Source organism: Podarcis bocagei, assembly GCF_964188305.1.
Source record: "Podarcis bocagei genome assembly, chromosome: 1".
NCBI classification, from domain to species: domain Eukaryota; kingdom Metazoa; phylum Chordata; class Lepidosauria; order Squamata; family Lacertidae; genus Podarcis; species Podarcis bocagei.
In genome coordinates, this window is record NC_138125.1 from 12,542,021 (window position 1) to 12,556,014 (window position 13,994).

At 45.5% G+C, this 13,994-nt stretch overlaps 1 protein-coding gene across 2 annotated transcripts in view; it reads left to right on the forward strand.

The window, feature by feature from the left end:
- Nucleotides 1-4,560, forward strand: part of JAG2 (jagged canonical Notch ligand 2) — an 89,076-nt gene extending 84,516 nt beyond the window's left edge. For both annotated transcript variants that reach the window (XM_081191344.1, XM_081191345.1), the window contains one exon: nt 769-4,560. In XM_081191344.1, the coding sequence (XP_081047470.1) occupies nt 769-1,241 (473 nt within the window). In that variant the 3' untranslated portion in view covers nt 1,242-4,560. The remainder of the gene's footprint in view (nt 1-768) is intronic.
- The last annotated feature ends 9,434 nt before the right edge of the window (nt 4,561-13,994 follow it).

Genomic DNA, 13,994 nt, shown 5'->3' on the forward strand with positions numbered 1-13,994 from the left:
ACTGGAACAGTCACTTCCGGGTTTGCTGTGTTTGGGAGCCAGCTTAGTTTGAGAACTAAGCTGTTTGAAAACCAAGGTACAACTGTAATTGAAATACTAACAAATTTGATACCTACCATATTTGGCCTTTCCTCTCCCCCCCCCCCCTTTTTAAAGAAAAAATAGTGTTGAAGTCTAGGCTGGCTATTGAGGGGTGGTTGTTTTTACGTCCATGTCACTTCTATTTCCTACTGGCTAACAGATACCATTGCTTGGGCATATTGCGCTTTACGTGGAAGCAAGTTCCACATGGGACAGTTGTAGGGACAAGGGGTTTGCATTGTTGCTTTCTGTTTTCCACACAATGCTTTTGGAGGACCAAAATGGGCAAAACTTAAAGAAAAAACCAAAAACCTCAGGGATCGTCCACACTCCTATTCGTCCTGTGCCTTGAAAGCATGGGTCCAGATCCGACCAGTTTCCCCCTTGGCCTGCTTCTTTCTCAGGGAAAACCTGCTCTGAATCGGAGCAAACAGTCAATCCAGAGAAAACCCAAATTGCCATTTTTTTGCTCCAATTGAGCGCTAAAGAGAGGTTTCCCCCTGGGAGAAAGCAGCAGGACAGGAGGAAGTGTGGAATGAGACTTCAGTCGAACAACAGCTAGATTGTTAATGTCCCCTTGGAGCAGGTATTTATCACGCCTCTTGGAGACTTTATTTGCACATGCCTTCAATTCTGTCTCGCTTAGCAGTTGCTCACTAAGCTGTATGTTTGGCTTATGTTTTCTAGATTACCTGGTTCCAATCCTTTGTGTAGTTTTTAGCATTGTGTGGTTAACCTGTATAATTATCTGTGTGTGGTGGACGCGAAAGAGAAGAAAAGAGAGAGAGAGAAATCGACCATCCATAGAAGAGGCTGCAAATAACCAATGGGCGCCTCTAAATCCCATATGGAATCCTATTGAGAGACCTTGCAACCGCAAAGGCATTCATTATGAACCCAAAAATTTTATAGCTCCTCAAAAAAGAACTTACGACGGAGTAGAGGAGTACACAGAGTATGAGGAGGAGGAGGAGGAAGAAGAGAGAGAGGTCATGGAAATGGACAAATTCCTCTCTCACAAACACTCTAAGCCTTTGTCAGCAAAGGCAATGGACTCCTTAGAGAATAGTCCTATTAAGAAATCTCTTCAGACAACCAAAATGGACAACAGATCTGTAAAAAATGTGAACACAGCAAACCTTGAAGGCGGAAGAGACTAAATCTTTGTTCGGACCATATCCGCGCTGTCAACGTTGAACAGAGTTGGAGAAATTGGCGTCTCCGCTTTGCACCAAGGACTTAATTGTCTGGAGTCCAATGTTCATAGTTACTTTATTTTGAATAAAAAAAAGTTAAAATGATAAAAACTTTATTTTGTTTCTTTTAGCCTTGTATAAATTATTCAATGACTGTCAGATGATAGAGTAATCTTTGATAGTTGCTATTTTTGTAAACTTTACGTGGAGAACACTTGCTGTGTTGGCAGAGGAGGGAAGTTTGTATTTTCGATTTCATAAAAGTTTATCACCCAAGACTCTACACTGTTTACAGAACGTGTTTCTTTTTACCTGTTGTAACAGTAGCTTAAAAACCTCCTGGTTGAGGAAGTTACTGGACTTAAGGGGTAAAAAAAACCTCACATGAACTGTTCTTTTGAATCCATACTTAGAAACCACTCCCTGCGCTTAAGTTCTGCAAGTTTCCCCCCACCCCCCAAAAAATGCCTTATTTTTTTGGAACAAAAAAATCCTATAGAGATCTTTCAAACTGTGGTTGGAAAAAGTGGCCTTTTTAATTTGACTATGTAAATTTGTTTTAATTACCTTAGGATTGCAGTATTGAAGCACGCATCAAGTGCCTTGAAATTTCAACTTCCTTTTTCTATAGCAACTGTCAAAGACTGCCATGCCCATCTAGGTTTACTACAAGAGGATACTATATTTGGTATCCTCAAGACTGACAACAGTTTATTTTCAGATTACGAGAGTGTGTTTTTGTAAATATGTACATATTTAAATGAATCATTTCTGTATATTTGAGTTAATAACTTAAAATATTTTTGGTCTTTTTTTTAAACGTCATTCCTTTTTAATTTATGTCACAGAAAGGGAAGTTTTATGGCAGTTTCTAAAAAAAATGAAAAAATACAAATAAAACTTATTTTGGTATTATGTCCATATTAGGAAGTGATGTTAATGCAATCAATGTTGGGAATCTGTTGATCACTTTTTTGTGTGTACTTTTCCAATGTATCACCATCATTTCACATGTAAATAGATCCAGACTATTTCCTCCCATCTCAAGAACGCAGAGTAAGTATACTGTACAGTATAAAAACAGGGCAATATTTTTCTTTCTTTTGTGAATGTCTTACATGTGGTATTGCTTTTTTGCATTTTATTTTTTTTTTAAATACAGGCCTAATGAAGGGAACAATATTTTTTTTTCTCATTTCTTGTTTCTGTTTTGCTTATTCACCTCTGTGGAACAAGGCTGGCAAACTCAGATTGGAGCCAGGCATTTTGGCAGATCCCAACGCTGACACCAAAACAGCAGTCCTGGCACCTCTTTTGTCTCCCTCTTTACTTTGATAGCAACTAGCGATGCGGAATGTTTTGACATGGCAATGCCCCCACCGCGTTGAGTTTCCCTGCCTCTGCTCCACTTCATTGGCTGCTACTAGTGGGGGTTGGGAAACCTGTAGCACATCGTGCCACACCTTTTGTGTATTAATTAGATGTCCGCAGGACTCCTCTTCTTGACCCCGTGATGCCCAGGCTTCCACATACCTGGACTCTTGGCTTGGTTATTATTAACGGCTTTGTTCCAGAATTCACTGCAGCGCCCGAGCTTAGATCAGGTTGCATGATTCAGAAGTCACTGCAGAGCAGGGGCAGAGGAAGGGGGATGCAGTAGGTGTGGGCCGCCCCGGGTATCACCACTGAGGGAGGGGTGACAAAATGCCAGGTGGCACTCAGCACGGGGCCTGCAGCGCGCCCAAGCCACGCGTCTCTCTTTTTTTAAAATATAATTTTTATTAAGTTTTCCATATTTTATTACATTTCAGTATCAAAAAATAACTTACGACGTTGCTTAAATAAAGCACCGACCTCCTTCCTTCCCTCTAACAGACTTCCATATCTCATTACCAATTTCTCCACATTCCTAAATTCACTTTTTTAACTTAAATCAGTGTTTTTAACAATCACCTACTTATAAGTAAATCAGCGCCTTAATTTCCCAGTACCAAACATTTCAACTTAAACCTACAAACGTATTCAAAACTGTTTGCAATTTTCTTTCATATAGCGTATAAATTTGCCCCAGTCCTTTTGGAACAAATCATCACAGCAATTCCGAATCTTCCCTGTCAGCTTCGCCAGCTCCACGTATTCGACCATTTTTACTTGCCAATCTTCCAGTGTGGGGAGTTCTTGTTGCTTCCATTTCTGGGCCAGGAGACACATGTCTCTCTTGGGAGAGACACAGTGGCTTGGGCGCCCGCAGGCTCCGCGTTCCCCAAACGGTCCTCCCGCTGCCTCCCCCCAGCTGTAGGGCGGCTGAGTGGGGGGAGGCAGGCAGACCCTGGCGGCTCCGTGGTGCGCCCTGCCCCAGGCGCCTGAGCTTCTTCCCCTGCCGTTGCTGCAGAGCTCTAAGCTGCGTGGCTAGGTGTAAGCTAATAGGCCCAACACTTGAACCACACCCTAGCCTCTGCTTTTGGAGACTGGGCCAGTCATCCATGCGGTTGTTTTCACAAGCCTTGGGTCTGGGCAAGCAAGTGGGGACTCTCGCAAGAAGGCTGAGTCTGCTGCCGCAGATGTTGCTGTGACCTCGGTGACACAGCTGGCATGGCCAGCTCGCTGTCCCTTCTCGTCTCAGCCCTCTCCCTGGAGGCAAGCAGTGCTTCCCTGGCAAGAGACAGCAGCGGGAGGCAAGTCAGACTGCTCCCTGTGACAGCCAGGGTTATCTGCTGTCACCAAGGCAAGGCCTCCTCTCCTAGCCTGCTCTTCTCCCCAATTCCTAGACCAGCGCCTCCCTGGGAACCCCCGTTCTGCCCTCTCATCCCATTCCTCCTCCTCCTCCTCCTGGCCAATCCTGCCAAGATGTCTCCAACGGGGGTCACGGCACAACATCTGTCAAAATGCCTGTTTCCATCTCAGAAGGTGGAATGCCTTGCAAGAAATGGTTATTCATAACGGAAGGCTTGTGCATTATTTGTGGGGTGGTTGTTAATGATGTTTTTTTAAAAAAAGAAAAAAAGCTTTATTATTAAAGAAATGAGCTATATCTTTATTTTAATTACTGGGAAAACTTAACCCTACGTTACTTAGCTATCCTATCATTGCAAAGAAAATTGATGTTTCTCTCTCAACGTTTTGGCCACTCAATGTAACCCTGAATGTTTTTTTGAATCCACTTTTATTTTATACAGTACATGAATGCGGGAATTTGCAGGAACTTCTGTGCAGTACATTTTGTTTGACATGTTCTTCGATAGCTTTCGGAAGAAAACTATTTATTAAAGCATTTTATAACAAATGTTGCCAGTTGACACTTTTGTTCCCCCTTACTTGGCTCTTTAAATGTTCAAAATGGTTTTGGGACTATCATCCCAATATCTCCCTTCTCATTGGTTATTACTCTACCCCCCCCCCCAAAAAAAAATAAATCTAATGCAACTTTGAATGGGAACCTTTTTAAAAAAAAACAAAAACATCAATTGTTGCCCTTGTATAGCAGTGCCACTGCCTTCCAAAACCTAGTAAAATGGTTTCACTGGTGTAACATTTCGAACTGCTTCTCCAGTGCTTTCTGCTTTCCTAGTCCCTTGGACCCTGTGGTTGTTCAGATTTGGAAAGCAAGATGTCGAGCTGGCCGTGCTAATAGCAACTCAATTCAAATGCTCAGTCCCAAAAAGACTTGAATGCACAGGTGTTTGTAACTGTAAATCACTTGAGGGGGGAAACTGTTCTTTACTTAATCCACCCAAAGTGTGTCAACAGTGGATTCTGAAGGAGGGGAATTCAATCTGCACCTCCTAATCTGATCATGCAGAACTTTGGGCTGGCACTGCCATTATTATTATTATTATTATTATTATTATTATTATTATTATTATTGCAACCCTTTCACTCACCAAACGCCTCTGATGTTCCAGCACCAATTTATGCAGCCTGTAGTTCTTTTGGCCATTTGCCGTTTTCTGTGTTTGTTTGTGTTCTATCACCAACCAGGATAATTAACCCTCGGGAGATCAAACAATACTTGAGTGAGACTCTCCTGCTGCAGAATGAATCTGAGGGAGCTGGCCTGCTTTTATAAGAGGATTCTTGGGGTGTTGTGAACCTCTTGGATTTCCATGTCTTCCCCCATTCCACCCCCCACCTTCAGTGGGTCTCTAGCTTCTGTGCTGTGGGCCTGGAGATCCATTTCCTAATGGAGGAATCCTGTGAACACTCTTCAAAAGTCAGTAGGGTCCAACCCTTTGCAGAATCTTTGGACTGGGCTTTTAGGGTTGTATTCTGGATACAAAATGGATTTTTCTGTTGCAGCTTGCAAGCAGCCACTTCCTTTTTTCTCTCCCTTGGCATTTTGCAGGCAAGTCCTGGCAAGATTTGAGTTTAGGGTGGAATCTGGGCCAGGAACGGTAGAGTGCAAAGGCATGCAAGTAGGCCAGAGAGAAGAGAAGCATAGGAGGCAACAGGCAAGTAATAGCAAAGGTCCTATGTAGACATTGTCAGTTAAGCACACACAGAGAGAGGATAATCTCTGGCTTCTGCCCCTTCTGCTGTAGGATGTAACTTTCCAGGCTGTTGCTGCAGACCATACATGATTATTTGGACCTGTGTGCTGTGTACAGATGCCAAAGGCACAAATTTTTTTGCCTTAAGGGAGGAATGACTTGCATGTTGAAATTAGCAGTTGGTCGCCAAACATGGAGACATCTGGTCTTCCAGATGTTGAACTACAGGTCACATCATTCATGACTGCTTTCCATGCTTGCTGGGGCTAGAGAGACCCCAGACATCTAGAACACCACAAGTTCCCTACCCCAGGTACAATGACATGCTCTTCAAAGATGCTGCCTTCTCAGTTGTTTATTTGGGATCTATCAAGGAGTGGTAGTTGGAGAAGGATCTTCTAGATCCACTCCTTCTGGAAGATGGCCTTAATAGAATGCGGGTGACCATATTAATCCCTGGTGTGCATCGTTTTTTAGCTGAGCCAGGGAGAGGTTGATGGGGTGGCAGGTCAGTTGGCAAAAGAGCACATTACTTCAGTGTCACGTATAAGAAGAGGGAGCTTCAGATAAGTGTAGAGTCCTGCCCTAGAGCAGTGGTGTGGTGTAAAGCAGGGTCTCCAGTTGTTTTTGGACTACAACTCCCATCATGCCTAGCTAGCAGGACCAGTGGTCAGCGATGATGGGAATTGTAGTCTGAAAAACAGCTGGGGACCCAAGTTTGGGAAGGTAACTATACCACCTTAAGTGCCTCTGATTCAGCCCCCTTGGGCTGTTTGGGGATCTGGCAGAGTTGGAGAAGGTTTGGAAAAGGGCAAACGAAGTCATCCAGAGGATGGAGAGAGACTCCCCTATGGAGGAAGGTTGCAGCGTTTGGGACATCATGGTTTATAGAAAATGTGAGTAAAAGCTGACATGATAGAAGTTCCTAAAATGATACATGGCACGGAGAAAGTGAATAGAGAAAGGTTTTTCTCCCTCAAACACCAGAAAAGGGGACATCCCGTGAAGCTGAATGTTGGAAGATTCGGGGCAGATAAATTCCTTCATGCAGTACATATTTAAAGCTATGAAACTCACTATCAAAGGAAACAGTCATGGCCACCATCCCAGATGCCTTTAAAAGAGGATTGGATGACTTCGTGGAGGAGGGGGACTACATTTCTACATTTTCTTTAAAAGGAATTCTCAAAAAAAATCAGCATTTTCATGAGAATTTCTATTAATAAGCAAAATTGCATGTATATAACAACAGTTTTTGCAATGCAATTTTCCCTAACATAATGGATTTGTTATATTATTTTCACTAATATATATATGCATTTTATAGACACTTTTCTGCAGTGTGTGTATACACATTACTTGACTGGAGAACTGCATTGCAAAATCGGAGAAGTGTGGGTTTTTTGAAGGACACTACAGTTTACATCTTGCTCTGGAAAGTGAGGATTAGGTAACTTCCCTTTAAGTGCAAAGTGGGTGGTATCCTTGCCCCCCCCCCCCAATCCCCATTCTGGGATTGCCTGGGCAATGCATAGTGGTTGAAACTTATTCAAGTAGCAAAATGTTTTGAGCTGGCCTTGACCTGGGCACAGCACAATTAGGTGCATATTTTATGGACAACAATCTCTTCTAGCTCCTATTGGCGATTCTGCCTTCAGTTACAGACTTCCTTGTAGCTGGGGGCTGAAGCTGCAGGTGGACCTCAGGGTGGGCTCCTGAGGACATCAATCTACAGAAGCAACCTTTCCATTGCTATGTTGCAGGGGCAGCCAATGAGGTGCTCTCCAGATGTTGCTGAAATAGAACTCCCATCATCCCCACCCATTGGCCATGGGGACGATGGGTTTGGAATCCATCGACATCTGGAGATCATAGCATTCACTGCACATGATATATTTAGTAAAACAGTATGGAATTTGCAAACATACCCACTCGGTAAGTTTTGAGGAACTGACTCAGCAGTTAGGATGGGATGAAGTGTTCCCCAGCTCAAGTTGTAGATATTGCGTTTGCGCATGCATATGGATATGATAGCATCTGAGCGCTCGTTTAACTTGTGCAGTTGAAGTCCAGCGGTCTGAAATTGCACCAATTAAAATGCGCACAAGGCAGAGAGCTTAAGAGCTCTCTTTTTTTGCTCTGGGTTTTCCCAGTGTGGGAAGAGTTTTTAAGCACTCTTGCCTCGCTTACCTGGCAAGGCCCACTCAGAACACCGGCTCTGGAAGCCTGGATCTCATGGGAATTTGGAGGGCTCTGCGAAATCTCCCAAGTGCATCCCAGAGCCCATGCACTGAGCGGGCCTTGTTTGGGGGTCCAGGACCACTTGTGCACCAGCTGCAGAAAGACAAGGATGCTCGCGGTTCTAGTGTATGCATTTTTGCATATACATGGAACGCTTGGAACGGAACCCGTGTGTGTGTGTGTGTGTGTGTGTGTGTGTGTGTGTGTGTGTGTGTGTAGCAAGATTACAAATGATGATGCTCAGTTCCCCACAAAACCATCCCCATTAAGCTTTTAGGAGGCTCCACTTTACAACCGATTATACTGCTCTTCATTTATTATGGATTAGTGCTGATGGAGGAAAATGAGTCCCAGCAGAGCGGGTAGCGGGAATTGAAGAGGACCTCTGAAGAGGGCAGAGCATTTTCAAGCTGAAGGGCAAACAGAATAGGCTACCTTAGCCTTCCAGTGTTGTAAGGTAAAGGGACCCCTGATCATTAGGTCCAGTTGTGGCCGATTCTTGGGTTGCGGCGCTCATCTCGCTTTATTGGCCGAGGGAGCTGGCATACAGCTTCCGGGTCATGTGGCCAGCATGACTAAGCCGCTTCTGGCGAATCAGAGCAGCACAAGGAAACACCCTTTACCTTCCCGCTGGAGTGGTACCTATTTATCTACTTGCACTTTGACGTGCTTTCAAACTGCTAGGTTGGCAGGAGCAGGGACCGAGCAACAGGAGCTCACCCCGTCGTGGGGAATCAAACTGCTGACCTTCTGATCAGCAAGTCCTAGGCTCTGTGGTTTAACCCATCCCTTTTTTCCGCATCCCTTTTTTCCAGTGTTGAGTCCACATCCAGTTACTATGGTGGGCTGTTCCTTTTTTGAATGGCAACCCCTGAGGAAATGTTCAAAGTGGGATCACATCCATCATGATTGGGTATATTTTGCCAAATTAGTTCAGGGTGTCTTCCTTTCCTCCTTTGAGGACTGCATTTAGAATCCAACATCCACCTGTTGGCCTTCTATAACTATGCCTGCACAATCTAACATGTCTTCTGGCCTCTCGGAGTGTCGGGGGAAAATATCGCCGTACTCCAGGGCCTTAGATATCAATCTACAAACAATGCAAGAGTCTGGACTTACTTTTCCGGGCATCCAGGAAATTCAGCCGGTTACTCTGAATTATTTCTAAGCGTAACAAAAACAAAAAACGAATCCTTTTATCACAATCAGCTCTACTAGACATTAAACAGCCTTTTTATTTTCCCTCAGTCCAAAGCTAGGTTGAGAAAGGAAAACCCCTTATTTTGTTTTGGTGAATATGAAAAAAGAGGGGTGTGGGAAGAATAGCTAAATAAAAATAGCCGACAAGACTTCAGGGATTCAGCAACAATTCGGCTCAAGGCGCTGGGGGGGGGGGGATGTTGTTCCAGCCACGAAGAATGTTAGGCCAAGTTAACAATGGACACAGTTTACATCGAACTGTATGATCTGCTGCCAAGATCATCCCTTGGAAAGGAACTGGGAAGGCAACTCTGCAGAGTGTGGCCGTGGAGATACCCCACAGCATATCCTGCTCCCTGTCTAAGTCTGCCTTTGGAACGGAGTGTGAAATATTTCACTTACAATAGCTTTAATATCTAAAAGAAACCTAGAGCGGAGGGGGAGGCCCACCCTTCCAGCAGGTTGCTTAACCCACATAGAAAGCAGATGGATTTTGTGCTGGGTATACAAGAAAAGGGTTCTGCGTAACACAAAGCACGCCCCCATACCTAGCCTCGCTGGAGTGGGCCTATATAACCCGTATAATTTTTTTCCTAAAGTGACTTCATTGTGGCGCTTCCATGCCACTAGTGGCATAGCGTGGTTTGCTGGTGCCCGGGCAGGTGCACACACCAGGGGAGTGGGGTGTGGAGGGTGAACGGAGCCTGCCGCACGAGCCCTGCCCTTGCCGCCAACGCCCCCAGAGCGGCGCCATGCCCCAGCTTCTCTGCAAGGCTGGGAATTGGCTCGGGCCTGGCAGGGCAGTGTGAGAAGGACACAACAGACATGTGCCCTTCGATCCCAACCTCGCCAAACAAGGCTGGCAGGGTGGCATCAGCCCACCACCACCAAAAAATGCACCCAGGACCATTGCCCCAGCAGAACGTCCTCCCGAACTCTCTGTTATATCATCACACAAATGCAATAGAGGGCCTAGGAAGGGAGAGAGGAGGCAGAACGAAAACCTGCCACTTACAGAATGGGGGATACTTCCTCATGCAACATTGTTGAACTGTGGAACTTGCTCACCCCGGGAGGTAGTGATGGCCCCCTACTTGGATGCCTTTAAAAGAGGATTGGAAGGTTTCATGGAGGAGAAGTGTAGAGGGTGGGTATGCTCTGCCTCCACTGTCAGAGTCCGGTGTGGTGTAGTGGTTAAGAGTGTCAGACTCGTAATCTGGGGAACCGGGTTCGCTTCCCCGCTCCTCCACATGCAGCTGCTGGGTGACCTTTGGCCAGTCACACTTCTCTGAAGTCTCTCAGCCCCACTCACCTCACAGAGTGTTTGTTGTGGGGGAGGAAGGGGAAGGAGAATGGTAGCCGCTTTGAGACTCCTTTGGGTAGTGATAAAGCGGCATATCAAATCCAAACTCCTCCTCCTCCTCCTCCTCCTCTTCTTCTTCTTCTTCTTCTCCTCCTCCTCCTCAATGCCAGGTTCTGGATGTCACAGGCAGTGAGAGGGCTCTTCTGCTCAGACTCTGCCTGAGGGTTTCCCACAGGCGTCTGGTCGGCCACTGTGAGAACAAGATGAGCCATTTGCCTGACCCAGCAGATTCTTCTTACGTTTTCATGTTCTTACAAACTTTCTGGCGGGGAGTTGCGATGGTCCGAGACCCATTGCTTGCTTAATTCTCAAAGTGACACCAACCAAGATAACCGGTTGCTTTTTAAGGTTATATAGATCCAGACAAATTTCATAGAGCTCAGAAAAACACAAGCTGGTTTGCAACGAAGTTTTGCCCTGTTCAATTTCACTCCTAGGGGAGGAAGGGTGCTGAATAAGAAGGTTATTATTTATATGCCACCCATCTGACCAGATTGCCCCAGCCACTCTGGGCAGCTCCCAGCAGAATATTAAAAACACAATAAAACACCGAACATTAAAAAAAAAAAACCCTTCCCTATATAGGGCTTCAGATGTCTTCTAAAAGTCATATAGCTGTTTGTTTCCTTGACATCTGGTGGGAGGGCATTTCACAGGGAGAGTGGCACTTCTTAGAAGGCCCTCTACCTGGTTCCTGTAGCTTCACGTTTTGCAATGAAGGAACCGCCAGAAGACCCTTGGAGGTGGACCTCAGTGTCCAGGCTGAACGATAGGACACTGGTATGGTTGTTTTCTTTAAAGGTCTACATGAGCTAAAGGGTGGATAGGAACTGATGGATCAGCACACAATTCTTTCAAATACTTTTTTTAAAAAATGCATCAGCCATTGGCCTTAGTGGGGACATGTTGATCATTGTGGGTAACTGGACCTAGATCTGAAATGACTCTCCCCTGGCAAAATGGCAGCCTCTTCTTCCCTTTATCCCATAGGAGGCAAATGCACCAAGCCTGACCCAAGCCTAGTTATCACAATGAAAAACCATGCATTTCTTTCATTCCACTCCAGTAACACATCTGGAGCACTTTCAACTCTTTGATGTGTTTGTGTGCTTTTAAGTACTTGAAGGAATATGGGCATCCTCTGTGTCATTGAGAGCCAAGATCGGGGGCATACCTTGGAAGGACACACATTCCTACAAATAATGGATTTCTTCCAAAGATACCCAGGATCACAAGAAGCATTGTTTCAATAGTACTTCAATGTGCCTTTGACAGTTGCCCCTACAAGAAGAGGCAAAGAGGAATGGGTGAAAATTAGGATTCAGTTTCCATTTAAAGGTGAACCAACCTAATTCACTTTCTCTGAAAGCAAATTTCTGAATATTCGCTTTCTGAATGTGATTTCGCTTTCTGAAATTCGGAGAACAGAATTGAAGATTGGAAACGTCAGAAACGGAGAGCAGTCAAAATTGACAGCTCCTTCCCTCATTGATGCAGCATGATTTTGTGTGGGTGTTTTGCGGTGAAGGGATATCAACAGGCTAAGGGACACGGGTGGCGCTGTGGGTTAAACCACAGAGCCTAGGACTTGCCAATCAGAAGGTCGGCGGTTCGAATCCCCACGACAGGGTGAGCTTCTGTTGCTCGGTCCCTGCTCCTGCCAACCTAGCAGTTTGAAAGCATGAAGTGCAAGTAGATAAATAGGTACCGCTCCAGCGGGAAGGTAAACGGCATTTCCGTGCACTGCTCTGGTTCGCCAGAAGTGGCTTAGTCATGCTGGCCACATGATCCGGAAACTGTACGCCAGTTCCCTCGGCCAATAAAGCGAGATGAGCACCGCAACCCCAGAATGGGCATGACTGGACCTAATGGTCAGTGGTCCCTCTACCTAATATCAACAGGTGGCCTCCTTCATATATAGAAATTGTCTCAGTGTGTCTTCTGCTGACATGGAATATTTCTGAGCTACTGGGAGAAAGTTTAATTAAAACAAACCAGCCTTTAGCTCTTGAGGCATTTTTGCTTTTTCTCACCAAACACTGGGAAGGCGCCTTTTCAGACTTTTCTAGCTCCCTCCCAGAACCAAGTGGGAAGGGAAGGCGAGAAGAATCTAAGCAGCTGGAACTCCTGTTCCAAGAATTTTCCTCTTTCTTTGCACAAAATTGGATTGGCAAAAAGAAATACAAGAAAGAATATATAACAGGGCTATTTCCCCACCCCCACCCCTTTAAAAAGAAGAGAGAAATAGCAAGCCCTTTCTCTCTGCTTGAAACCCTGCTACATACCCGAATACCACTCGCAAGAGTGAATGCTGGCTATAATAAACGAGATAAGATCTCTTCATGGAGGCATGGCAGCAGGTAAGAGCTCAAGGGAATTGTGCACATCTATCAGGCAGACTGGTTAGCATTCCAGAAAAGAACAGCTCTGCCCCAGTGCTTCCTGGGCTAGACCAGACCAGGCACGCTTGCCCAGGGAGGAATGCCGTGTAGTGGCAGCTTGTGTGCTAGAGAAGAAGAATGAAGCTAAGCGAACAGGGAGGACGGTTATCTCATTTCAGCGGGATTACAAGAGGCAGGCTCCCATTGGGCCTCCTTTACCTTTTGGTGTGTGCTTGGTACGTCCACCATGTGCCAGCGGCTGACTCCTTTAATTAAGTTTCTCCTGGTATTTCATAAATTCCCCACAATCACCAGGAGGAAAGGGAGGATGGGGAGGAAACAGTTGCCCAGCTTTGGGAACAACGAGACATTCCAGGGAGAGAGGGATGAGGAAGGGTTGCAATGTTTGGGGCTTCTATGTTCAGAGGTGGGTAGGAGGAGACATGGCAGGAGTTTGTAAAATTATTCTTGGCATGGAGAAAGTGGCTAGAGGAAAGGTTTTTCTCCAGCTCTCATAACCCCAGATCTCATGGACACGCAATGAAGCTGAATGCAGGAGCACTGTGGACAGATAAAATAAGAGCCCTTCTTCGTGTTGTGGTCTAAACCACTGAGCCTCTTGGGCTTGCTGATCAGAAGGTTGTTGGTTCGAATCCCCGTGATGGAGTGAGCTCCCATTGTTCTGCCCCAGCTCCTGCCAACCTCAAAGTTCGAAATCACGCCAGTGCAAGTAGATAAATAGGTAGCACTGTGGCAGGAAGGTAAACGGCGTTTCCGCACGCTCTGGTTTCCATCATGGTGTTCTGTTCTGTTCTGTTCTGTTCTGTTCCAGAAGTGGTTTAGTACTGCTGGCCACATGACTCGGAAAGCTGTCTGTGCACAAACACTAGCTCCCTCAGCCTGAAAAGCGAGATAAGCGTCGCAACCCCATAGTCTCCTTTGACTGGACTTAACCATCCAGGAGTCCTTTGCCTTTACTTTAGTTTAATGGCTGGTGGCAGTGATGGCTACCAACTTGGACATCTTTAAAAGAGAATTGGGGGGG